The sequence below is a fragment of the Haliotis rufescens genome, unplaced genomic scaffold (assembly GCF_023055435.1).
Source record: "Haliotis rufescens isolate VD_foot unplaced genomic scaffold, xgHalRufe1.0.p SCAF_59, whole genome shotgun sequence".
Taxonomy (NCBI): domain Eukaryota; kingdom Metazoa; phylum Mollusca; class Gastropoda; order Lepetellida; family Haliotidae; genus Haliotis; species Haliotis rufescens.
Window position 1 is genome coordinate 144,177 of NW_025964323.1, and position 26,767 is coordinate 170,943.

At 43.0% G+C, this 26,767-nt stretch overlaps 1 protein-coding gene across 2 annotated transcripts; it reads left to right on the forward strand.

Annotated features, from left to right (window-relative positions):
- Positions 1 to 333: 333 nt before the first annotated feature.
- Positions 334 to 22,007, forward strand: LOC124142820 (aromatic-L-amino-acid decarboxylase-like). Of its 2 annotated transcripts, none has more exons than XM_046511493.2 (13): positions 334 to 669; positions 4,659 to 4,878; positions 10,395 to 10,508; positions 12,477 to 12,596; positions 12,847 to 12,981; positions 15,175 to 15,318; positions 16,461 to 16,527; positions 16,855 to 16,949; positions 17,514 to 17,581; positions 18,923 to 19,013; positions 19,641 to 19,739; positions 20,489 to 20,590; positions 21,439 to 22,007. In XM_046511493.2, exons 2-13 carry the CDS (start codon positions 4,678 to 4,680, stop codon positions 21,625 to 21,627), a joined length of 1,425 nt encoding a protein of 474 aa, XP_046367449.2. In that variant the 5' UTR covers positions 334 to 669; positions 4,659 to 4,677; the 3' UTR covers positions 21,628 to 22,007. The 2 variants fall into 2 exon arrangements, with proteins under 2 accessions (XP_046367449.2, XP_046367448.2); XM_046511492.2 differs by having other exon boundaries at positions 335 to 669; positions 4,643 to 4,878.
- Positions 22,008 to 26,767: the final 4,760 nt, after the last annotated feature.

Genomic DNA, 26,767 nt, shown 5'->3' on the forward strand with positions numbered 1-26,767 from the left:
CACAGCATGCGGATTATCGATGGGTATATCAAAGAGACAGACGCCTTATTAACGCCTATTGTGATTAACAGAGAAAGTCAACTAGATCAATAAAATGTCACAGTGTCACCACAGAGATGCTAAATCCGATAATTAGCGCAGTGGCCAAGAACAATTACGCTGAGATTAATTAAACTAGGGTGCTATTTGTTCGACTAGTTAACAGAACATTACCCCTACGAAGTGTCGATGTTACCACCAGCTTCCCAACCACGACAGCAGCAACAGCATATCAGATGTGATAATAACATTCATTGATGCAACCCCGGGGCACCATTTTCATTATCGAGTTTACAGTTGTACATCAATTAATGTATTTGTGGCTTATTACCACCCGAGAACGTTGGTCAATATAAAACATGGAATTTGAGGGGGAACTAACGAAATGCGATTGTACTTAAGGAGGGCGCGAGCATGAAATATTCATTAGGATCAATAGCGAGATTCATTGTTCGGGCCTGGGGACGCGAGGAGACAGATTTGGATATCTCCATCTTTCAGTGAATGGGAGTCGATTTTGTGTAGGAGTTGCAGATTGGTCGTCACTATCAGAGATCGAGGGTTGTCGTGGACGGAGCGTGTTTCGCTTGTATTGCGTGGAGTAGCGTTTTTGGATTACCGTGTTTTGAGGTGAGTGGTATTGTGTCGTTTGTGAATATTTTTGCAATAATGGTTATAGTCCTTAGCAACAGCAACATTGGGATAATGCCAAAGTGAGTCTGTGTTATTCGTCAATGGGAGTTTTGGATTTCATAGTTTGGTTTAACGCGACCAATGTGTGGTCGGTTTGTTTTAGAAGGAATGCGATGTGAATAACACTTTCTACAACACAGGCAGAGGTGTAACAGAGGTTAAGAACTAAAAATCGTATTCATAAGTCGACAACGTGATACTGTATTTTAATTGTAATCACAACAATTCATGATTGTTGCCCCGGCAGAATTTAGGATAAGAACTGATCTCCAGGAACCAATGCTCGTCGTAGAATGGATCGGGTGTGTGTGTGTGTGTGTGTGTGTGTGTGTGTGTGTGTGTGTGTGTGTGTGTGTGTGTGTGTGAGAGAGTGCGTTGTGAGTGCGTGTGTGTGTGAACGCGAACATTCGTGACCTCGTATGATGTACTGTGGGGGTTTAGTGACTCAATTGGATTAAAGACGATGTAAACGGTAATTCTTCATTATTATCACGTGCCAGTTTAACGTGGGAAGAGGTGAGGTGTGCCTGCTTGTACTAGTCAGGACTAATGTCGTTTTTCATAGTGCCAGCCCACTGAGATATCATGCCGCAGTTTTGACATCAATTCCCCGCTCAAGCACAGTATATACGCCGAGCCGAGCGCCAAGGCAGGATAACAACAGGTACCATCTTTTAACTTGTGTTAAACCACCGATCTTCCGCTCTCTTGGCAGACGCATTCACAGGTATACATGGATAACATAGGTCGTTCTCTGCCGCAAATGTATTGAAACTGAAACTTATGACACTTGTATTGAATACCACTGCCAACCAAAATATTGCCGCACGTGTTGAATGTGTTCTTACCTAAAAGCGTTGTGTTTCGGGTTATGGAAAATTGTTTTAATGGTCGGTAAGAATATATATAAGTCCATTAATTTCCATCGATTCATACCTCAATGAACCGAAAGAAATACACAGTCAGTGCTTATAATTAAATTAAACAACGAAAACGTGTTTTATCTACATTAGTTAAACCAAAAACAGTTCTATATATTAAAGCAGACAAAAATGACGAGATTGATAAACATTCCAGGTGTAGGAATACATGCTGTGGCGCGACATGAATCAGGTGATTGTTTAATATATGCACATAATTTGACACGCCTACAAAGTCAGTTGCAAATCAACGGAGAGTAAAATCAAAACAATGTTCATAGGACCAAATATGTCCGGGAGAAGGTGGCTGTTTCAAATGACATGATCAGTTACCGCCAGATTCAAACATTAGTTCCCTGAGAACAAGAAGACACAGTTGGAAACATGCTAGTTAGAAAAGAAATCCGAAGACATGAAAGTTGTGGAACCGAGGCGAACGGTAAAAAAACCGGCGAGCGAGCTTGCAGGTTTGCTGTCTTATTCCTTCTCGGTCTTCGGCCTCAAAGGGTTGTTTGGACAATGAATATGCATGAATTTCGCTAAATGTCCTGTGTATAACGATACATGTGAGCAGAAAGAGAATTTCCTCGACTGTAATATTGGGATTCCCCGACAATCCGTAGTAATAAAAGTAGTCCGCCTCGGTGGGCGTGGCTTAATTTTTTACATTCATAGGGAAACGAATGCAATAGCACGTGACCAGTTCAGCTAATCAGAATGCAGGAATTTCAATGAACACAAGGAACATTAAATTATTAAAAAGTAAACAAGAATATAAGGTATACTATTGAAAGATGGTATGATGAAGAATGTTTCAATTTGAGAAGAGATCAAGTTAATATGCTCGATAAGTTCATATAGGAAATATGAATAATCTGCATGAGTATCCCTATCTCAAGGACATGTACGTAAGAGAACTGCATATACGAAGAAGACAGCATTAGCAGTCTGGTAAATAACAATACCGATAGTAAAACATTTTGGCAGGGTGAATAATAATAATCCAATCATCAGCAAGAGTAGATACCTCTCGGTTTATCCAATGTAAAGTGGATTGAATATTTCGAACGGGTTCTGAATTTACCTGATATTCCTGTTGATACTGACCACATTAAGGATTCAGAAGATTATATAAATAGGCATACTAAAGACATCATTGTAACCATGATGATGTGAATAATATTTTGAATGCTAATATTTTGAGGATGAAATCATGAATAACAAGCTTGAAGATGAATATTTATGGATTTGGGGATATAGCTGGAATTTGTGCGGCTACAAACAACAAACAAACAAACATTGCCAGTCTATTATCCGAGACATTGCTCGTTGATACCAGCACGCCATATAGAAGAATTGAGTGTTGGGTTGTGCACAAAATACGAAAAGCTAGCTTTAGCTAGATTATTGCACATTATTGTGTGTGTGTGTGTGTGTGTGTGTGTGTGTGTGTGTGTGTGTGTGTGTGAAGCCCCTTAATGCCGAGCGCCAGGCAGGGTAACAATAAGTACCATCTGTTAACGTCTTTTGGTATGACGCGGCCGGGGATCGAACCCCGGACTCCCCGATCTCCGGGGGGAACGCACTACCACGAGACCACGGAGGCGGTTCTCAAACTTACATAGGAGTGAGTGAATGTAGTTTAATGCAATTGACGGAAATGTTCCGGTTATATGAAGGTGGCCAGTATGTATGTGTAGGGTATTGCAACACAAGTGGTTATCATCAGGATACATACGAACTGTAATAAATAAAATACAAATGATCTGTATAGTCCTTTTTTTACATCTTTGTTGCGAATGAGTGTTGTTTGACGCCACTGTCAATTCAAACAACAACCCTATTATTTTAACTATAAGTAATCTCTGCTGAAAGCAGGGTCCAATGTACGATTCCGGTTATTTCATGAGCATGTGCTTCTTTTGAGCATGAATCGTAGGTATATGATCAATAATTTAAGCAAGCCGGTGACTGAAATCATTAGCAACGGTCCACGTCACGTCAGCGGAGCACGACGGTATGCACTGAGTCCAATAACCGAGTTGGATCACTCATGTTTGGCCCACCGAAAAGATTTTGTTTGGTTTGTTTGTTGGTTTACGCCGCACTCAGCAATATGCATGACGGCGGTCTGTAAATATTCGAGTCTGGACCACGAAATCCAGTGATTGACATCTTGAGCATCGATCCATGCAATTGGGATACGTTGTCACACAGCTGGAATATTGCTGAGTGCGGCTTTAAACAACAAGCAAACGGAGATTGTCACCTCTTGCGACAGCATATGTTGCTTGGAGTCTATTCTAACCTGGGCTTTCGGGGTAAATAATTGCCATTTTTGTGAAGCTGCGATCACTGGTGTGTGCTGCTGACAGCCCATGGGTCAAAATCCGGCAGAACCCAGTATCTAAGAATCCTAACGCAATAGCGCAACAGAAACATTACTTATTTTTAGACCCGTGAAGATTCCGGGGTAGAATAGGTCTTCAGCAACCCATGCTTGTCGTAAAAGGTGACTATGCTTGTCGTAAAAGGCGACTAACGGGATCAGGTGGTCAGGCTCGCTGACTTGGTTGATGCATGTCGTCGATTCCAATTACGTGGATCAATGTTCATGATATCAATCACTGGATTGTCTGGTCCATACTCGATTATTTACAGACCGCCGTCATATAGCTGGAATATTGCTTAGTGCGGCGTTAAACAACAAACCAACCAACCAACCAACCAATTTATAGTACACACGTCAGGCGTGTCATATGTAATACGATTTGGAATGTGATCCAATTATCCGAATTGTTTAAGAAAAACGTACGTAAAGTACAAGGAAACAGCTGGCTTTGTCGCGTTAATTTATCCATTTCACAATAAATAACACTTTCATTTTGAATACAGAAAAAGATGCACTTAACGGGGCTGTGTTTGCATGATTTACTGGCGAATATCGTGATATAACATGTTTCTTCATCTTTGTATTGATCACTCTACAGCGTATACCTCCGACAGAGTTTACCCCCGACAGAAAATGGACGCTGAAGAATTCCGAAAACGAGGTCGTGAGATGATTGACTATGTTGCCGACTACTTGGAGACAATCCGGAAGCGACGCCCATTCCCGGAAGTGAACCCCGGTTATCTGAGGGAACTTGTTCCAGAAGAGGCTCCGGAAGGTCCAGAGAAATGGGACGATCTGTTCAAGGACATCGAACGCGTTATTATGCCGGGGGTAAGTAACCACGTGTGGTCCATCTTGGCGTTGTGGGTTCTCATGTTATGACTACATGGAGAGGCAGACTGCAGAGGCACCAGAATGTATGCATGACTGTCTCATCTGGGGTAACGGTATTATATTCACCGGTATTATATTCACCGGGCGTGTGGTTTTGGCGATATATGTTTTGGGTTATCATGCGAGGCTATGTTTGTACGTTGGGGTGTCATGTCGGTAAGGTGCATAATGGGTTATCAAGGGAGGATTGGTGTGGTGGACATTGGGTTATCATGTCGGGAAGATAGACAATGCGTTATGATGGAAGGATTGGTGTGGTGGACAATGGGTGATCATGTCAGGAAGGATGCGTGTGGTGGGTTATCATGTTGAGAAGGTGCACAATGGGTTATCATGGCAGGAAGGATGTGTGCATTGGGTGATCATGGCAGAATTGGTGTGGGCATTGGGTGATCATGGCAGGATGGATGTGTGTATTGGGTGATCGTGGTAGGATGGGTGTGTGTATTGGGTGATCATGGTAGGATGGGTGTGTGTATTGGGTGATCATGGTAGGATGGGTGTGTGTATTGGGTAATCATGTTGGGAAGGATGTGTGTATTGGGTAATCATGTTGGGAAGATGCACAATGGGTTATCATGGAAGGATTAGTGTGGTGGACACTGGGTGATCATGCCAGGAAGGATGCATGTGCTGGGTTATCATGTTGGGGAGGTGCACAATGGGTTATCATGGCAGGAAGGATGTGTGCATTGGGTGATCATGGCAGAATTGGTGTGGGCATTGGGTGATCATGGCAGGATGGATGTGTGCATTGGGTAATCATGTCGGGAAGATGCACAATGGGTTATAATGGAACTTTTGGTGTGGTGGACATTGGGTGATCATGTCAGGAAGGATGTGTGCATTGGGTAATCATGTCGGGAAGTTGGACAATGGGTTATCATGGGAGGATAGATGTATACATTGAGTTGTCATGGCAGGAAAGAAGGGTCATATAGTGCTATCATGACATGATAGATGTACAATCATGACATGATAGATATATATTTGATTATCTTTCCAGGTATTATAATGGGTTATCATGTCATAGGGGTTTTACACACTGGGTTTTCATATCAGGATATGAGACATTTTGTTACAATGGCAGGATAGATGTATACATTGGGTTATCATGGCAGGATAGGAGTAGACATTGGGTTATCATGGCAGGATAGGGGTAGACATTGAGTTATCATGGCAGGATAGGAGAAGACATTGGGTTATAATGGCAGGATAGGAGTAGACATTGAGTTATCATGGTAGGATAGGAGTAGACATTGAGTTATCATGGCAGGATAGGATTAGACATTGGGTTATCATGGCAGGATAGGAGTAGACATTGAGTTATCATGGCAGGATAGGAGTAGACATTGGGTTATAATGGCAGGATAGGAGTAGACATTGGGTTATAATGGCAGGATAGGAGTAGACATTGGGTTATCATGGCAGGATAGGAGTAGACATTGGATTATGATGGTAGGATAGGAGTAGACATTGAGTTATCATGGCAGGATAGGAGTAGACATTTGGTTATAATGGCAGGATAGGAGTAGACATTGGATTATGATGGTAGGATAGGAGTAGACATTGAGTTATCATGGCAGGATAGGAGTAGACATTGGGTTATAATGGCAGGATAGGAGTAGACATTGAGTTATCATGGCAGGATAGGAGTAGACATTGGGTTATAATGGCAGGATAGGAGTAGACATTGGGTTATCATGGCAGGATAGGAGTAGACATTGGATTATGATGGTAGGATAGGAGTATACAGTGGGTTATCATGGCAGGATAAGAGTAGACATTGAGTTATCATGGCAGGATAGGAGTAGACATTGGGTTATGATGGTAGGGTAGGAGTAGACATTGTGTTACAATGGTAGGATAGGAGTATACAGTGGGTTATCATGGTAGGATAGGAGAAGGCATTGGGTTTTGGTAGGATAGGAGTAGGCATTGGGTTTTCATGGTAGGATAGGGTAGACATTGGGTCATCGTAGGATAGGAGTAGACATTGGGTTATGGTAGGATAGGAGTAGACATTGGGTTATCATAGTAGGATAGGGGTAGACATTGGGTTATGGTAGGATAGGAGTAAACATTGGGTTATCATAGTAGGATAGGAGTAGACATTGGGTTATGGTAGGATAGGAGTAGACATTGGGTTATCATAGTAGGATAGGAGTAGACATTGGGTCATCATGGCTGGATAGAAGTAGTCATAGGGTTATCATTCTTGGAAAGGTATTACAACCCCATGATATTTGTTAACATGAGTTAACTTGACAGGAATGGCCACTCAGGTAAACCATTAGCAAAGTATATCCGTGATAAGATGGTGTGTTTATTTATCTTTGAATTAAGAGGGAGGCGACCTAGTGGTTAAAGCATCGACTTGTCATGCAGGAGGCCAAGGTTTGATTACCTATTCACCTTACCCATTACTTGTGTCAAGAATCACATGCATGTATTTGTTGCTGCAGCTGTTTTGACTTACAAATTTGCAAATATCACCCATTCTTTACATCTCACCTCTATTACACATTATCAAAATAAATATGGAATTAAAAAGACAAAAACCTATGCACAGACACATTTTTGCTGGGCCCATTTTACTTGAAACATGAAGTCAATCATTAGATTGTCTGCTCCAGACTCGATTATTTACAGACTGTCGTAATATAGCTGTAATAATGCTTAGGTCAGTGTTAAACAACAAACAAATAAACAAGAAATGAAATACAAGTTTTTTGTTTGACTCTCTGACCGAGCACCAAAATCCACAGCACTTAGTGTAAAATTCCATTTGAAGAATTTTTCCACATGATAGGACGTCTCTGTTCTCCACACAGATCCATACTTCCCGCCATCCTGGCGCCATGGCTAATCAATCTATCCACTAAACCATTGTCTTTGATCTGGTTCCTGACAAGAAACTCAACAAAGAAAGAAACATTGAAAATCAATACACAATTATTGCTTGATGGCACAATAAAATGTTGAGAAATCAAGACAAGCTGGTTGGATTACTGATTTCTATCTATGTCTAAACAATAAGATCCATATCTTAACTGATCCATTACACATACTGAATTAATGTTTGCTTTCTCTGGTTGAAAATCTGTGTTCAATGATGTTAGTCAAATATGTTTTAATGATGTTGCTTGATGAGGGACTTTGAATCAAGGATCCTGTGTCATTGACTCATTGAATCATTATTCTCGGCTGAATCAATTTATTGCTAACAGGGAGATGGATTTGACAGCGGTGATGCAGTGATTTCCATCAATAAATTTGTGGTGGGGCGCATGGTGTAGAGGCAAACAGCTAATAATATATCTACAGGTGAAATAAATCTGTGGGAAGGGGGCCGGGAAGGTGAGGAAGCAAATGGGGGCATACAGGTGAGATACATCTGTGGGGAGGGAAGGTGAGGCAGGGGGTGGAGGCATACAGGTGAGATACATCTGTGGGGAGGAAAGGTGAGACAGGGGTTGGAGGCATACAAGTGAGATACATCTGTTGGAAGGGGGCCAGGAAGGTGAGACATGGGGTGGAGGCATACAGGTGAGATACATCTGTGGGAAGGGAAGGTGAAGCAGGGGATGGAGGCATACAGGTGAGATATATCTGTGGGAAGGGAAGGTGAAGCAGGGGATGGAGGCATACAGGTGAGATACATCTGTGGGGAAGGAAGGTGGGGCAGGGGTTGGAGGCATACAGGTGAGATACATCTGTGGGGAGGGAAGGTGGGGCAGGGGATGGAGCATACAGGTGAGATACATCTGTGGGACGGGAAGGGGGGGCAGGGGATGGAGGCATACAGGTGAGATACATCTATGGGGAGGGAAGGTGGGGCAGGGGATGGAGCATACAGGTGAGATACATCTGTGGGACGGGAAGGGGGGGCAGGGGATGGAGCATACAGGTGAGATACATCTGTGGGGAGGAATGTTGAGACAGGGGTTGGAGGCATACAAGTGAGATACATCTGTTGGAAGGGGGCCAGGAAGGTGAGACATGGGGTGGAGGCATACAGGTGAGATACATCTGTGGGAAGGGAAGGTGAAGCAGGGGATGGAGGCATACAGGTGAGATATATCTGTGGGAAGGGAAGGTGAAGCAGGGGATGGAGGCATACAGGTGAGATACATCTGTGGGGAAGGAAGGTGGGGCAGGGGTTGGAGGCATACAGGTGAGATACATCTGTGGGGAAGGAAGGTGGGGCAGGGGTTGGAGGCATACAGGTGAGATACATCTGTGGGGAGGGAAGGTGGGGCAGGGGATGGAGCATACAGGTGAGATACATCTGTGGGGAGGGAAGGTGGGGCAGGGGATGGAGGCATACAGGTGAGATACATCTGTGGGACGGGAAGGGGGGGCAGGGGATGGAGCATACAGGTGAGATACATCTATGGGGAGGGAAGGTGGGGCAGGGGATGGAGCATACAGGTGAGATACATCTGTGGGGAGGGAAGGTGGGGCAGGGGATGGAGCATACAGGGGAGATACATCTATGGGGAGGGAAGGTGGGGCAGGGGATGGAGGCATACAGGTGAGATACATCTGTGGGACGGGAAGGGGGGGCAGGGGATGGAGCATACAGGTGAGATACATCTGTGGGGAAGGAAGGTGGGGCAGGGGATGGAGGCATACAGGGGAGATACATCTATGGGGAGGGGAGGTGGGGCAGGGGATGGAGGCATACAGGGGAGATACATCTGTGGGGAGGGAAGGTGGGGCAGGGGATGGAGCATACAGGTGAGATACATCTGTGGGGAGGGAAGGTGGGGCAGGGGATGGAGGCATACAGGTGAGATACATCTGTGGGACGGGAAGGGGGGGCAGGGGATGGAGCATACAGGTGAGATACATCTGTGGGGAAGGAAGGTGGGGCAGGGGTTGGAGGCATACAGGTGAGATACATCTGTGGGGAGGGAAGGTGGGGCAGGGGATGGAGCATACAGGGGAGATACATCTGTGGGGAGGGAAGGTGGGGCAGGGGATGGAGCATACAGGGGAGATACATCTATGGGGAGGGAAGGTGGGGCAGGGGATGGAGGCATACAGGTGAGATACATCTGTGGGACGGGAAGGGGGGGCAGGGGATGGAGCATACAGGTGAGATACATCTGTGGGGAAGGAAGGGGGGCAGGGGATGGAGGCATACAGGTGAGATACATCTGTGGGGAAGGATTATATAAGGTGGGTCAGGGGATAGAGGCATACAGGTGAGATACATCTGTGGGAAGGGGGGCGGGTATGTGGGGGAGCAGATGGAGGCAAACAGTTGAGATACATCGGGGGGGGGGGGCAGAGGATTGAGGTTTGCAGGTGAAGTTCAAATTCTCGATTTAGCCCAATTTAGTCACTTTTTGGGGGTTTTACTACAGTGGTAAATGTCTACACTACACTCCTGATTTGCAAACTGATTTGTACCATGTATCAGCTGCTGAGTATCCTGTTTCCAGGTGACCCACTGGCACAGCCCCCAGTTCCACGCCTACTACCCCACAGCCAACTCCTACCCCGGTATCCTGGGGGACGTGCTGTCTGATGCTATTGGATGCATTGGATTCACATGGGTGAGTTTTCATATATTATTTCTTTGTTTCAATGCTACAGAAAACAGTATTCCAACTTCATTATCTACAAGGGCAAACATATTGGGGTTCATAAAAATCATATGTGCCCTAGGGTCATATCACGTCACGAGACAACAGTGTATTGTTGACGTCATCCAGATTGCATTGTTGACGTCAAATCTTATGTCACACTAGAAATGATGTCATAGCTGAAGATTGTTGACTTCATTCGACAAATTGTGGTTCCACTTTCCTCAGAGGTAAACGCTAAAATTCATCTAAGTATGTAGACATCTTTTGGGGGAAATACTGGAATTTAGACGCTCATGTCATAAACATAGTATGACATGAACTCTCATATGATATCATCTATATATCACCCCTGTCTGTAAACAGTGGTTGATATTATGATGACCAAACCAGTCTTAGTATCATTATACACCGTCAACCAAGTCACAGAGTTGGGCCACCTGATAAAATCTTACAACAAGCATTTGATTTATCCTGACCCAAGTCCTCTTGGGATACAAGCGAAAGAGTGTTGGACATCTATTCTGACCCAGGTCCTAATGAGAGATGACATACCATCATGTACCGGTACTTACTCAGTTATGAACCTGATGAAGGAGCAAGGAGTAGCTCTGAAACGACGTTACAAACTGTCATATATTAATACAATAGGCATTATAATGCCGAAGACGTACACATATAAAAAATCGTGATTTATTGGCCAATTATTCCAAGGAAAGTGTGGCTATAACTAACTTATTCCCCTCTCAGGGTTATTAAACAGGAATAAATGTGTATTTCCCTTCTTCCATTCAACTACATGTATCATGTGATGCTTTTGTATATTAAAATATTACCTGAAGTGCACATAAAATATTCACAAAAATCTTTCTTTACTGAGACAACTACACTAAGAGGTGAAAATGATGTTTGTTTCTTTGTTTGTTGTTTGATGCCGCACTCTGGACCAGACAATCCAGTGATTGATATCATGAGCATCAATCCATACAATTGGGACACAATGTCATGCATCAACCAAGTCAGCGGATCTGACCACCCGACCATGTTAGCTGCCTCCTACAACACACACATCTCACACAGTTGCCTTTTACTACAAGTATGGGTTGCTGAAGACCTATTCTAACCTGGATCATGAAAATGCTGAATTAGGATATAACATAGTTCTGTCAATATCTTAAGCCAAACAACTATATATCTTTTCTTTGTTGATATACTCAAATTTTCAAATATAGAAAATATGCACTCTAAACATATCAAAACAACCAGTCAGGTTTATCCCCAACATGGACATACTGAATTAAACTTTTCATAATAGTTGCCATGAAATATGAAATACCGTATTCGATGTAATAAGCGGCCAGAGCGCTCTCAAAATTAGAAATAGGGGGCTCTTATTAGAATATTAGTTGAAAGATAAATTTCGTGGTTTATGCTGCCTGAAATGTTTATGTACGACAGATATATTTTTCCAGAATATTATTGCCAATAACAAAAGGTGCATATAACACACGAGTGCGTATTATACGCGAATAGGGGAAGGAAGCGGTGCGTATTATATGCGAATAGGGGTCGGAAGGGGTGCTAATTGGGATTGTTCACTAGCCAATATATCAGCAAATCTCGCCGTGGGCGCTTATTAGAGCGGGGCGCTCGGATACGGTAATTAATTATGAGCGCTTCCATTCACTAGTTATGGAAATAGAGTAAGGGGAGAATATCTCTACTTTTGCTGTATTACAAGGTACTTGTGAGGGTGTGATGTTATTGACACTATCCCTGTTGATGGATGCCCTTGTGTTATTGTGCTCCCTCCCTGTTAGCCAGCAGGTGCTTGTGAGGGTGTGATGTTACTGACACTACCCCTGCTAATGATAGCCCCTTGTGTTATTGTGCCCCATCATGCTGTCTGTTCTACTAACGCTGTCCCTTCCCCTCCAGGCATCCAGCCCCGCCTGTACGGAGCTTGAGGTGGTCATGATGGACTGGCTGGCCAAGATGCTGCACCTTCCTGACGAGTTCCTCTTCAGCTCTGGGGGACAGGGAGGTGGAGTTATACAGGTAAGTTGAGGGATGCCTGTGTGGGAGGATGGGGGTGTAGAAGCAAACAAGAGAAGCACACAAAATTGGGGGTGGAGTCATGCAGGTGAGATGAGGAGTAGAGGATTAGATTCTGCAAATTTAAAGAAAGATTTTATCTAATATCCTGACAAATACTTACAAGTAATAAGACATCTCATTTGCCATCATTTTTTTCACTTTAAATTTATAATTTTTAAATTATATATATATATATATATGCTCAATACAGGGTACAGCCAGCGAGTCGACACTGGTCGCCCTGTTGTCAGCACGGACCATGTTTATCAACAACATGAAGAAGGAGAACCCACAGCTGGAAACAGGGAGCATCCTGTCCAAACTCATCGCCTACACATCCGACCAGGTGAGGTGGACCAAGTGCTGACCAGCGGAGATGAATCCCAAACTCACATAAAGAAACAGACACAGACAAACAGACATAAGGAACACACACACACATAAGGAACACATACTTACATAAGGAACACACACATAAGGAATACTCGCACACATAAGGAAGAAACATACATAAGGAATACACACATAAGGAACACACATATATAAGGAACACCCACACATAAGGTACACACATACATAAGGAACACAAACACACAAGGAACACACACATAAGGAACACACACACACACACATAATAAACACACACACATAAGGAACACATACATAAGGAACACACACACATAAGGAAGAAACACACACACACATAAGGAACACACACATAAGGAACACAAACACACAAGGAACACACATAAGGAACACACACACACACACACACACACACACACACACACACACACACACACACACACACACACACACAAGGAACACACACACACACATAAGGAACACACACACATAAGGAAGAAACAAACACAAGGAACACACACACATAAGGAACACACACATAAGGAACACAAACACACAAGGAAAACATACACATAAGGAACACACACACATAAGGAACACACACATAAGGGGCACACACACACATAAGGAACACACACACACATAAGGAACACACAGACACACAAGGAACACACACACACACAAGGAACACACACATATGTAAAACACATACATAAGGAACACACACACACAAGGAACACACACACATAAGGAACACACACATAAGGAACACAAACACACAAGGAAAACATACACATAAGGAACACACACACACACATAAGGAACACACAGACACACAAGGAACACACACACACAAGGAACACACGTATATGGAAAACACATACATAAGGAACACACACACACACACACACAAGGAACACACACACATAAGGTAGAAACACACACACACATAAGGAACACACACACACGCATAAGGAACACACACATAAGGAACACACACACAGAAGGAAGAAACACACACACACATACGGAACACACACACACGCATAAGGAACACACATATAAGGGACACAAACACAGAAGGAACACACAAACACACATAAGGAACACTGACACATAAGGAACACACACACACAAGGAACACATACACATAAGGAACACACTGACACATAAGGAACACACACACACAAGGAACACATACACATAAGGAACACACAAACACACACATAAGGAACACACACACATAAGGAACACATACACATAAGGAACACACACACACAAGGAACACATACACATAAGGAACACAGAAACACACACATAAGGAACACACACACACAAGGAACACATACACATAAGGAACACACATAAGGAACACACACACATAAGGAACACAATCACATAAGGAACACACATAAGGAACACACACACATAAGGAACACACATAAGGAACACACACACATAAGGAACACACACACATAAGGAACACACATACATAAGGAACACACACACAAGGAACACACACACATAAGGAACACACGTACATAAGGAACACACAAACACACATAAGGAACACACACATAAGGAAGACACACATAAGGAAGACACACATAAGGAAGACACACACATAAGGAACACACATGCATAAGGAACACAGATACATGAGGAACACAAACATAAGGAATACACACATAAGGAACACACACACATAAGGAACACACATATAAGGAACACAAACACATAAGGAACACACACATACAAAGAACACAGACACAAGGAACACACACACAGGCAAAATATATAAGTAACTTCCTTGAAGATCGAAAAATAACATCTTAAATCTTAAAACTGTCAGCCAACCCTCCATGCCGGATGGTGGTGTATGGAATTTGATATGATTTCCCCAACACCCTGTGGATTCTGAAGTACAGCTAATGCCCAGTAGCCAGTGCTTGTCCAGAGTGGCAACCAAGATACATCCACTGGTTATGTTTGATATTTGGTTCATTGCATGCCATCATTTCCCAATGCATTGGGATGTCGATCATAATATTAACCTCTGGTTTGCTCGGTCCACTGCCGCCTTGATTATTTTACTTGCCGCTGTGATAGAACTGGAAAATTTGTGACAGTGGCATAAAACAACATTAACTCACACCAAGTACTTTTATTTTAGTCACACTCATCGGTGGAGCGAGCGGGTCTGATCGGAGCTGTGTCGATGCGGAAGCTGGAGTCCGATGACAAGGGGTCTCTACGGGGTCACACACTGGAAGCGGCCATCAGGGAGGACAAGGCCAAGGGACTCATCCCATTCTTTGTGAGTATAGTCCTACTGGGGCCTGAAATTGGGAAATTTACGGAATGAAAACTTTTTTTAATTGAATCTTATCATGAACAAGTCTGTGACCAAGAGTCTGCGACCTTTCCCCTTGAGGAATATCAGCTTGCATTCAAATATTAAAAAGAAAACCTGATGAAAAGCCTAATGAAAGTCTAAATCTTGCTGATTGAAAGAACAAATTAATTGTCACTTATGACAACACATGTGCAAACTTTTCTAACAATTCAGGTGGGATAGCTTAGTGGTTTAAGTGTTCGCTCGTCATGCCGAAGACCCGGGTTCGAATCCCCACATGGGTACAGTGTTTGTAGCCGTTTCTTGTGTCCCCCACCATGACATTGCTGGAATATGCTAAAAGCAGTGTTAAATCATACTCACTCACTCATAACAATTAAGGGGACATGGATGGCCCAGTCATCTAAGTTGCCAGAAACCTTTAATCCTGGTTTGAATCCCAGATTTGCACCGATATTGTTTTCAGGTTTATCGGAAAATACCTGTGTTCATGGGTTTCACCCAAGTGATAAATGTGTAACACCAGCATCACTTAGGGCTTGATTCTACTCTGACAGAGTCAATATGACAATTTTTGCTCTGCCAGCTCACATGCAGACCTGTCAATTATAGGTTACACACTACCAAATGTTTTCCCATAGGCTTCTGCAGTAACGTTATATTTTTAGTAAAAGTAACTAACCATTCAACAGCAATTATATGTACATGTATGCACAGATTGGTCTTAAAGCAGCAGTAAAAAACCCAAAATTGACTAGGTAGCCAGCTCCTTTTCCAAGTACATGAAGCTAAACACACCAGTTACGCACCAAATGTCACTTTATGTGTGGTCACATTCAGCATAAGTTATCATGTTACAAAAGACAGCACTAAATATAAAAAAACATGGTCAGTTTTTATTCCTGGATGAATGTACATTTAAAAAGCACAAAAATATTACACAAAATCATCCAATCACAGCTGCCAGATGATTCAATCTGCACTGAAGGCTCCCTACAAAAAGTGGTTGTTGTACGACTGTCTGGTTTGGTGTAGTAGAACCTGCATGGAGAGTAGCATGCAGTCGTGGGCATAACTAACATTGTTATCCTTCTTTACTGCAGCTCTGTGCTACTCTGGGAACCACCCCCTCATGTGCTTTTGACAACATCCCTGAACTTGGACCTTTGTGTAAGTACTTAAGGAGTTATCTCCCATTTTGGATTGTCCCCATGACTAAACGTTTGTTGTCCAGTCATAGTATTGACTGATCATACTGTCTTGTCTCAATTAAACGTGGTCCCTCTAATAAAGTCTCCATTAATTGCTGGACCTCAATTAAACCCGGGTAGTTTCAAGCCTGGAATGCTCCCCATTATTATCTTTGCAATTAAATGCCGAGTAAAGTGTCTCTGACAGAAATCTACGCCCGAGTGTTTATTTGAGGAATTACGGTATTATTGTTTGTATGTTACTCCTAGTTATGATAGGCTCTCTTACATTGACTTATTACTGCAGGTAAACAAGATGGAATCTGGCTACACATTGACGCAGCGTATGCTGGAAGTGCGTTTATCTGTCCCGAGTTCCGACCCCTGTTGAATGGGATTGAGGTAATCACTGAACAGATATGTACATTATAACAGGCTACATACAGATTTTGAAAATATACTGCTTAACTTTTGATAAGGATACTGAGATACTTCATGCTATTACAGGGGGCACGGGAGGCCCAGTCGTCTAACGCGCCATAATTTGCTGTGTGGAGTTGCATCCTTTGGGCATGCAAGAAACCTATGATTGTGGGTTCGGATCACGGTTCACCTTGATTATGTTTCTTGGTTTGTCAGCACCATACTTGTGCTCGTCCGAGACCTGCATCACTTCGGGCTTCCCTCCCACATTAAGCTGTGATATAACTTGAATTATAGTGTTCAATATGGCGTTAACCCAACTCACTCACTCACTCATTCCTTCAATTACATCTACATGTTACGACTAATTTCTGAGTAATATATACCACATTTCAAGTATAAAACTACCAACGATGGAAAATTCTTGAAGTTAGCTAAGAGGAGCTTTTATCCTTTCATAGACCTGGAATTGTGTGAAAATTTGACTTTCTTTATAATATAAAGTAATTGCTTGATCAGAATTTTCTTTTCTGCCCATTTCAGTTTGCCATGTCTTTCAACTTTAATGCTCACAAGTGGTTGCAAGTGAACTTTGACTGCTCAGCAATGTGGTGAGTATATAGTAGACTACATCTTCCCGAAGCAAGGGAGTTAACTGACTTTAAAAGTCCAGTTTTCACCCTTGCCGAACTAGGCTGTAATTCCTGGGCTCGATTGCAGCGCCACCAGTGGTTATTACGAGTCATGGACCTTCTGAGCCTCTCCTATGGACCAATCAGATTCCACCTCTCATATCACTTGCATTTGTATCAAACAAAATGGCGGCGCCCAGTCAAGACGATCTGATCGATAATCAAGTCTTAAAGTGTGATAAAACAGGTCTTATATCGCGAAGTGCATCAAAAAATGGGTGAGCACCTTGATTAAAAACATGAAAAGATTTGGAAGATATTTGGTGACAACGAGTTGGCGGTGTACATGTGCTCACTCCACCCTACACACCCTCACTCCAACCTACACACCCTCACTTCACCCCACACCCTCACTCCACCCTACACACCCTCACTCCCTACTCACCCTCACTCTACTGTACACACCCTCACTCCACCGTACACACCCTCACTCCACCCTACACACCCTCACCTCACCCTACACACCATTACTCCACCCTACACACCCTCACTTCACCCTACACACCCTCACTCCACCCTACACACCCTCACTCCACTGTACACACCCTCACTCCACCCTACACACCCTCACTCCACCCTACACACCCTCACTCCACCCTACACACCCTCACTCCACCCTACACACCCTCACTCTACCCTACACACCCTCACTCCACCCTACACACCCTCACTCCACCCTACACACCCTCACTCCACCCTACACACCCTCACTCCACCCTACACACCCTCACTCCAGCCTACACACCCTCACTCCACCCTACACACCCTCACTCCACCCTTCACACCCTCACTCCCTACTCACCCTCACTCCACTGTACACACCCTCACTCCACCCTACACATCCTCACTCCACCCTACACACCCTCACTCCAGCCTACACACCCTCACTTCACCCTACACACCCTCACACCCTCACTTCACCCTACACACCCTCACTCCACCCTACACACCCTCACTTCACCCTACACACCCTCACTCCACCCTACACACCCTCACTCCAGCCTACACATCCTCACTCCACCCTACACACCCTCACTCCACCCTACACACCCTCACTCCACCATACACACCCTCACTCCACCCTACACACCATCTCTCCACCCTACACACCATCTCTTCACCCTACACACCCTCACTCCACCCTACACACCCTCACTCCAGCCTACACACCCTCACTCCACCCTACACACCCTCACTCCACCCTACACTTTCTGATCACTACTCTCAATACTAATATCTATACACTTCCATATGTTTCAGGATGAAGGATAAGCGATTGGTCAGTGAAGCGTTTGATGTTGACCCTCTGTATCTAAAACATGAAAATCAGGGGAAGATGCCAGACTACCGGGTGAGCATTAGAGGTCATGGGATGGATTTAGTTAAGGGAAGATGCCAGACTACCGGGTAAGCATTAGAGGTCTTGGGGTGGATTGAGTTAAGGGAAGATGCCAGACTACTGGGTAAGTATTGGAGGTCATTGGATGGATTGAGCTCAGGAAAGATGCCAGACTACCAGGTAAGTATTCGAGGCCCTGGGGTGGATTGAGTTAAGGGAAGATGCCAGACTCCTGGGTAAGTATTAGAGGTCCTGGGGTGGATAGAGTTTAGGGAAGATGCCAGACTACTGGGTAAGTATTTGAGGTCCTGGGGTTGATTGAGTTCAGGAAAGATGCCAGACTCCCAGGTAAGTATTAGAGTACCTGGGGTTGACTGAGTTCAGGGAAGATGCCAGACTACCAGGTAAGTATAAGAGGTCCTGGGATGGATTGAGTTCAGGGAAGATGCCAGACTACTGGGTAAGTATTAGGGTCGTAAGGATGGATTTAACTGGAGCAAGATTCCATATATATCCAGGATGTTGGCTGGGATTGAAATACAGGAAGATACAAGACTATTCAAGCTGTAAGGAATACATATAAACTTAAAAATTGACCTTCAAACTGTACACATTTGGAACTTGTGATCTCTATTCCAGCACTGGCATATCCCCTTGGGTCGGAGGTTCCGCTCTCTCAAGGTGTGGTTTGTTCTCCGGATGTACGGCGTGAAGGGCCTTCAGGAGATCATCAGGAAGGTGTGTGAAGCAGAGTACACCCACCTGCATTGTGAATAGTCAGACCCAGGTGGATGCCTTTCTAGGCCCTGTTTCTCATAACGAGTACCATAATGCCATTACTTTAACATTGACATACCACAGCTCTATCGTCGCTTTGTGAAACAGGGCCCTGAGGGGTATTTGTTCAGCGTTTATGTTCAGATAGGGACGTGGGGTAGCCTAGTGATTGAATGATTGGCTCCACACCGAAGACCCGGGTTTGATTCCCCACATTGGTACAATGTGTGAAGCTCATTTCTGGTGTCCGCCACCATGATACGGCTGGAATATTGCTAAAAGTGGCATAAAACCATACCCATCCACTTAATAGTCAGATAATACTGAAACATGGGTTTGAGTGTCAGATGATTATTGCTGAGTCAGCACTATTCCGATGCTATGGGCGTCACAAAGGGGAAGCACCTAAGACCAAGGCCACATTGGCCTTTCCTCTCACATTTAGTCCCACATATAACTGAAACACTGTTGAGGGGTAGTAGGTAGGCCTAGTGGTTAAAGCCTTCGCTCATCATGCAGAAGACCGGGGTTTGATTCCCCACAATCGGACAATGTGTGAAGCCTATTTTTAGTGTCCCCCATCATGATACAGCTGGAATATTGCTAAAAGGGGCGTAAAAACTACACCCACTGAAACACTGTTGACAGTGGTATTTAACTCCCTTAGAAAACAATACCTGCAGACACCAGATGTTTGTTTGTGTTTCTAGGATGTGCAGCTGGCCCATGAGTTCGAGTCATTTGTGAAAGCAGACAGCAGATTCGAGGTTGTCCAGGATGTGGTGTTGGCACTGGTCTGCTTCCGACTCAAGGTAAGGAGAACATGGCCACCTGTCCTTGTGCTGTAGCCCCGAACTGGTCAGCTTCTGACTCAAGGTAGGGAGAACATGGCCACCTATCCTTGTGGTGTAGCCCTGAACTGGTCTGCTTCCGACTCAAGGTAAGGAGAACATGGCCACCTATCCTTGTGGTGTAGCCCTGAACTGGTCTTCTTCAGACTCAAGGTAAGGAGAACATGGCCACCTGTCCTTGTGCTGTAGCCCCAAACTGGTCTGCTTCCGACTCAAGGTAAGGAGAACATGGCCACCTATCCTTGTGGTGTAGCCCTGAACTGGTCTTCTTCAGACTCAAGGTAAGGAGAACATGGCCACCTGTCCTTGTGCTGTAGCCCCAAACTGGTCAGCTTCAGACACTAGGTAAGGAGAACATGGCCACATGTCCTTGTGCTGTGGCCCCAAACTGGTCTGCTTCCGACTCAGGGTAAGGAGAACATGGCCACCTGTCCTTGTGCTGTAGCCCTGAACTGGTCTTCTTCAGACTCAACGTAAGGAGAACATGGCCATCTGTCCTTTTGGTGTAAATGTGTAAATGTATATAAATATTCTTGGGGTTATTCCATTAACATGACAAAGGTAACAGGCAGGGGATTAGGTGTGCATTCAACTGTGAATTTTGTTGTAATAAGCTGTAGGTGTTTTGGCATGTAGGCGTTTGGGGAGGACAACTCTGTCATCTATATGCTGCAATTTGCTGTGCAGAGTTACGTCCCTTGGGCATGCCACAAACCTATGATCATGGGCAACTTGAATCCACCCTGATATGTCTTGAATACTTAAACCCTAGTTACTCACTCATGCTAATGGTTTTTATTTTGTTGCAGGGAGAGAACGCCATCAATGAAAAGTTGCTAAAAGCCATCAACGATGATGGACGGATTCATCTTGTTCCATCCCAGATGAGAAAGACCTACTTCCTGAGATTCGCTATATGTGCATCCCGAACCAACTCAGATGATGTCAAGTTAGCATGGAAAGTCATTAATGAACTGGCTTCAAAATTACAAAAATGAGCACATCTGATTTATTTGGATGAAGGGTATCTGGGGGCTTGTTCAGGAGGCTGAAAAAGAGGGGGATGGGGAGATTAAGTTTGAGGCTATTTCAGGAGGTTGTCGGAAGACTTATAGAGGAGGTTGTCAGGAGGCTTTAAGAGGAGGTTGTCGGAGTGTTTATGGATGAGGTTGTCAGGGGGTTTATTGAGGGTTTTTTAAAGGAGGTTGTCAGGCTTATAGAGGAGACTGTCAGAGGGTTTATTGAGGAGGTTATCAGGGGGTATATAAAGAAGGTTGACAGGAGGCTTATATGTATGGGAGGTTGTTGAGGTGGTTTACTGAGGCGGTTGACATAAGGTTTTGAAAAGTACTGAAAATCATGAACTAAATGCATCCCATTAGGATGCCTGTGCCATCAACTAGCTTAAATGTGAGCAGATCCATCATTGCCCATTTGCACAAGGTGGATGTCAGAGCAGAGATTTCCACATCCCACAACAAGATGGAAGGCAGTGACATAAGGCCACACTATTTTTTATTTTTCGTTTCACTAGCCCGCTGCCCCAACAGAAAAGCTACCACGGTATTAATTAAACACAACATGTTATGTTTCCCGCTAGTAATATAGACCCTGTTATACAATACAAAATGTTGTATATAAATTCCATGTCCTCATCACTATCAGTGATTCAAGAGGCCACAGCAGAATGACTTTCATACAAATGCATAAATAATTGATGATATCTTTCATTTTATGTCGACCAACCTTGTGTGGAAAAGCTGGAATAAATCTGTGAAACATAAAATTAAAAAAGTGTGGCCTAACTGAAGTAATGTTCAATGCAGTGTTAAACCAAACTCACTCACTCACTTCTATATAAAATGTGTCAGTTAATGCAAGAAAGAGGCACATGCAATTGTCACATTAATTTCATGATTTACAGTACATATGTGAGGTGGGCCAACCTACAGTGGGACCTTAATGGTAACTTACAGATAGGATGAGGATAAGGATGAGTTTTTCTACTTCACTGAAACACACCATGCTGAGGATGGAAAATGTTGTTTGGTATCCTGTATTTGGAGCTTAGATTGAAGGTTTTAATGACACATTCCACCACTAGGGTGCTTACCGTATTCAACGTAATAAGCGTCCCCGGCGATATTTGCTAATATGTTGGCTAGTAAACAATCCCAATTAGCACCCCTTCCGATTGATCAATGTACACAAGACTTATTTATTCGTGTATAATACGCACTCGTGTGTTATATGCACCCTTAATTATGGGCAACTAAATTCTGGAAATATATATCTGTCGTATATAAACATTTCAGGCTGTCAGCATAAACCATGAAATTTACAATCTTTCACCAAAATAATATTCAGATAAGAGCCCCCTATTTCTAATTTTGAGAGCGCCCTGGGCGTTATTACGGCGAATATGGTATGTCCATTATTTTGGTGGGTTGTTAAATTCGTGACTACCCTGCACGTGCAGATTCCGGGTTGGATGATTTCATTCAGATGAGAGGGGAACGTGCCTCTGTTCACAATTTTCCATGTTGAATAGATAGGTCAGTGCCCCCTCTGCAGGTGATCATGGACCTTGAGGAGGGCGCTAACTTATACCTAAACCTGGTGTAGTTAATGTTAGGAAATCCACATTTGGTGTCACTAGATATGCTTGTCTAATTGTTTGACTCAATCATCCCGAGAATTTAGAGACTCCTGTTGATGTTTAAGCCTAGAGGTATTGTATCACAGTAAAGACTCTCATTTTCATGAGATTGCTTTCACCCCAAATGAGTGAGTTGGGTTAAAACGCCACTTTTAACATTATTCCAGTTATATCACGGCGTGTCATCTTATTGTGGGAGGAAAGCCTGAAGTGATGCAGGTCTCAGACGTTTACCACTAGCACGGGTATGGTGCTGACAAACCTAGAAACATAATCGGAGCGAAACGGGATTCGAACCCACAATCATAGGTTTCTGGCGTGCCCAAGGGACCGAACTCTGCACAGCGAATCGCGGCGCCTTGGGCGACTGGGTCATCCATGCCCCCTCATCCCAAATGAAATTAATGACATCAAAAACATGTACAACGGTCAGTTTCAAACATGCATTTATTGGGCCATAATTAAACCATACATTAAATTCATTTGTAAGCACATAAATATACCTCTAAAAGCATAGTTGTTGCATTATGAACCAAACTGCCTCAAATTCAGTTCTCGTAAAAATATAAAAAATGTTTAGCAAATTATTGTTACAGAGTCAATTATTTTTTTGTAAGCATAATCCATTCTAATACCACACATGAGTGCAGGTCTTGTTACACATGACTGCAGCTCTCGTTAAACATGTCTGCATTCTTTATTCACTAATGTGCAATCGATTGTTAAATAATACAGTGCTATTTCTATCTTTATTAGTGGTAAGTAGGATTGATGGAGACATATGGGTTATAATGAAACATTTCGAAAATCAGTACAGTATCCAGTACTGAATTTTGTTTGAGGGGATACATTGGACACATCAGTGCTCACAGTTTTGGAGATTTTGGTAAAATAGATTTAGGAAGATTTGGATTTGTAATTTGTCTGATTAACATATTCTTAATACAGTGAAACCCTGTTAGTTCTGACCAGTCTGATCTGGAAACCCTGTCATTGATCTGGAAACTCTGTTAGTTCTGACCAGATTGATCAGGAAACCCTGTTAGTTCTGACCAGTCTGATCTGGAAACCCTGTTAGTTCTGACCTCATTGATCTGGAAACCCTGTTAGTTCTGACCAGTCTGATCTGGAAACCCTGTTAGTTCTGACCAGATTGATCAGGAAACCCTGTTAGTTCTGACCTCATTGATCTGGAAACCCTGTTAGTTCTGACCATATTGATCAGGAAATTCTGTTAGTTCTGACCATATTGATCAGGAAACCCTGTTAGTTCTGACCAGATTGATCAGGAAACCCTGTTAGTTCTGACCATATTGATCAGGAAACCCTGGTTGTTCTGACCATATTGATCAGGAAATTCTGTTAGTTTTGATCAGATTGATCAGGAAACCCTGTTAGTTCTGACCAGATTGATCAGGAAATTCGGTTAGTTTTGATCAGGAAACCCTGTTAGTTCTGACCAGATTGATCAGTAAACCCTGTTAGTTCTGACCGTATTGATCAGGAAATTCTGTTAGTTTTGATCAGGTTGATCAGGAAACCCTGTTAGTTCTGACCAGATTGATCAGGAAACCCTGTTAGTTCTGACTAGATTGATCGGGAAAACCTTTGGTCTAAAGCACACTCAAAGTGCTATATAATATATTATCCTGGTCAATGGATCCGTGTGCCCTCTATTATCATTCTCAGCTCCCTGGGGAGTATACAACCCAAGCTGCCTGTGTGGAGATAGAAGGTTAAAAATGACATAACCATCTCATCCTACCAAGTACCCAATTACGGCAGGACCGAAGCCCTTGAAACTGTCTGGAGTCACCCATCCAACTACTCTCCGCTACCAATTTTGCTTAACCTCACCTGATTTGTGACCTATGCGCTGTACACAGGACCACGTGTGACAAAAATCAACAATCAGCCTAACTATTCCACAAATTTGAGACCATTTCAGAAATGGGTCTGTGTAAAGATCAGATGTATCTACAGAATCACATAAGTTGACAGTGCCTGTGCACACTTTCATTTTTAAGTTTGGATAAAAATATAACATATATAAAACCTAATACCCCATGAATCACATTTAAAAAAATGAACTAAAATCTTATTAATTTATTGTGGAAAGTTGTATATGAGGTTGTACTGTACTGTATATTTCTAATATCATCTAAACCCAGTTCACTCCACACACCACTTGTCAAATATTTGATGTCAAATCTATTGCTCATGAGTAGCGAATGTGTCCTCAGGCTGTGTATCTCATCTGTGTTAACATAACATATGTGTCTAGAGGCTGCCAACCCCCTTTGGTACACAAGATTCAGCTTCTATTTAGAGGGTATTCAGTACTTAGCTATGTGAATAAACTCATATTTGGTATGCAGATTCAACATTTGAAAAACAATATTGGTGTTCATAAAAAATTCCTTTTTATGTTTTTTTTTCTATATTTTTTCAGTAACTTAACTTCAAATCGCACCCTGTTATAACCTAGGAACGCGTTTTATAAGTTTCTCATCTGTGATTGACATTCAGCCTTTGGAGAGGGATATGTGACATGTGCTTTTGAGGATTGTGTTGAGCAGTATTCGGGATTCAGAGGTGAAGGGATTGGCACCCTCTTTCTAGTGCAGTTGAATACAATTGTGATGGTATTTATATAGTCATTGTTTGAGTGATAGCATATCTGTGTTGTTATATTGCTGCTTTGTATGACAGAGATGGTTGGTGGCAGATTTAATTTATGAACTGGCAAAAGAAAGTATATACTTGAATATTCGATTTGACCAAAAAGTAGATGCCGAATCACTACAACCTTAAGATCCAAAACAACTATGGTACCTGTTTTAAATACATCACGCCCAAATAACCTTTCCATTTTTAGCCACCATCAAACGTGGGTACATATTTTCTTTTGCCTCGCATTTTAGGTACATATTGTTATTAGGAGAGCCACTCAACTTGCTAGTCTGTGATATATATGTCATGTTTGTTGACAGAGAATACTTGTACAACAATAAACTGATACTGGACATTGGATTTGTTTCATATTGTAAGAGAAATGGAAGTGTATATCTTGAGTTCTGGTCTGGCACAGACGAACCATGGTTGATAATGCATGTGATAACCTTGAGTTTTCGATCTGGTACAGACAAACTGTTTGATTGATGAAAGTGAATAACTTGAGTTTTGGTCTGGTACAGACAAACTGTTTGATTGATGCACGAGACAACTTGAGTTTTGGTCTGGTACAGACAAACTGTTTGATCGATGCAAGTGGATAACTTGAGTTTTGGTCTGGTACAGACAAACTGTTTGATCGATGCAAGTGAATACGTTGAGTTTTAGTCTGGTACAGACAAACTGTTTGATCAGTGCAAGTAAATACCTTGGTCAGGTACAGCTGAGGTGAAATGGGGATTTACATCACATGCCAAGAATTTTGCAATTATATATGGACGTACATGCATGTGTGTGTTGTGTGT

Bases quoted from the DNA above. Each gene is read 5' to 3' on its own strand.
- LOC124142820 (XM_046511493.2), top strand. From the start codon at position 4,678: ATGGACGCTGAAGAATTCCGAAAACGAGGTCGTGAGATGATTGACTAT. The intron at 10,509-12,476 runs GTGAGTTTTCAT...CTTCCCCTCCAG, and splicing joins GATGCATTGGATTCACATGG to GCATCCAGCCCCGCCTGTAC. The intron at 12,597-12,846 runs GTAAGTTGAGGG...TGCTCAATACAG, and splicing joins AGGGAGGTGGAGTTATACAG to GGTACAGCCAGCGAGTCGAC.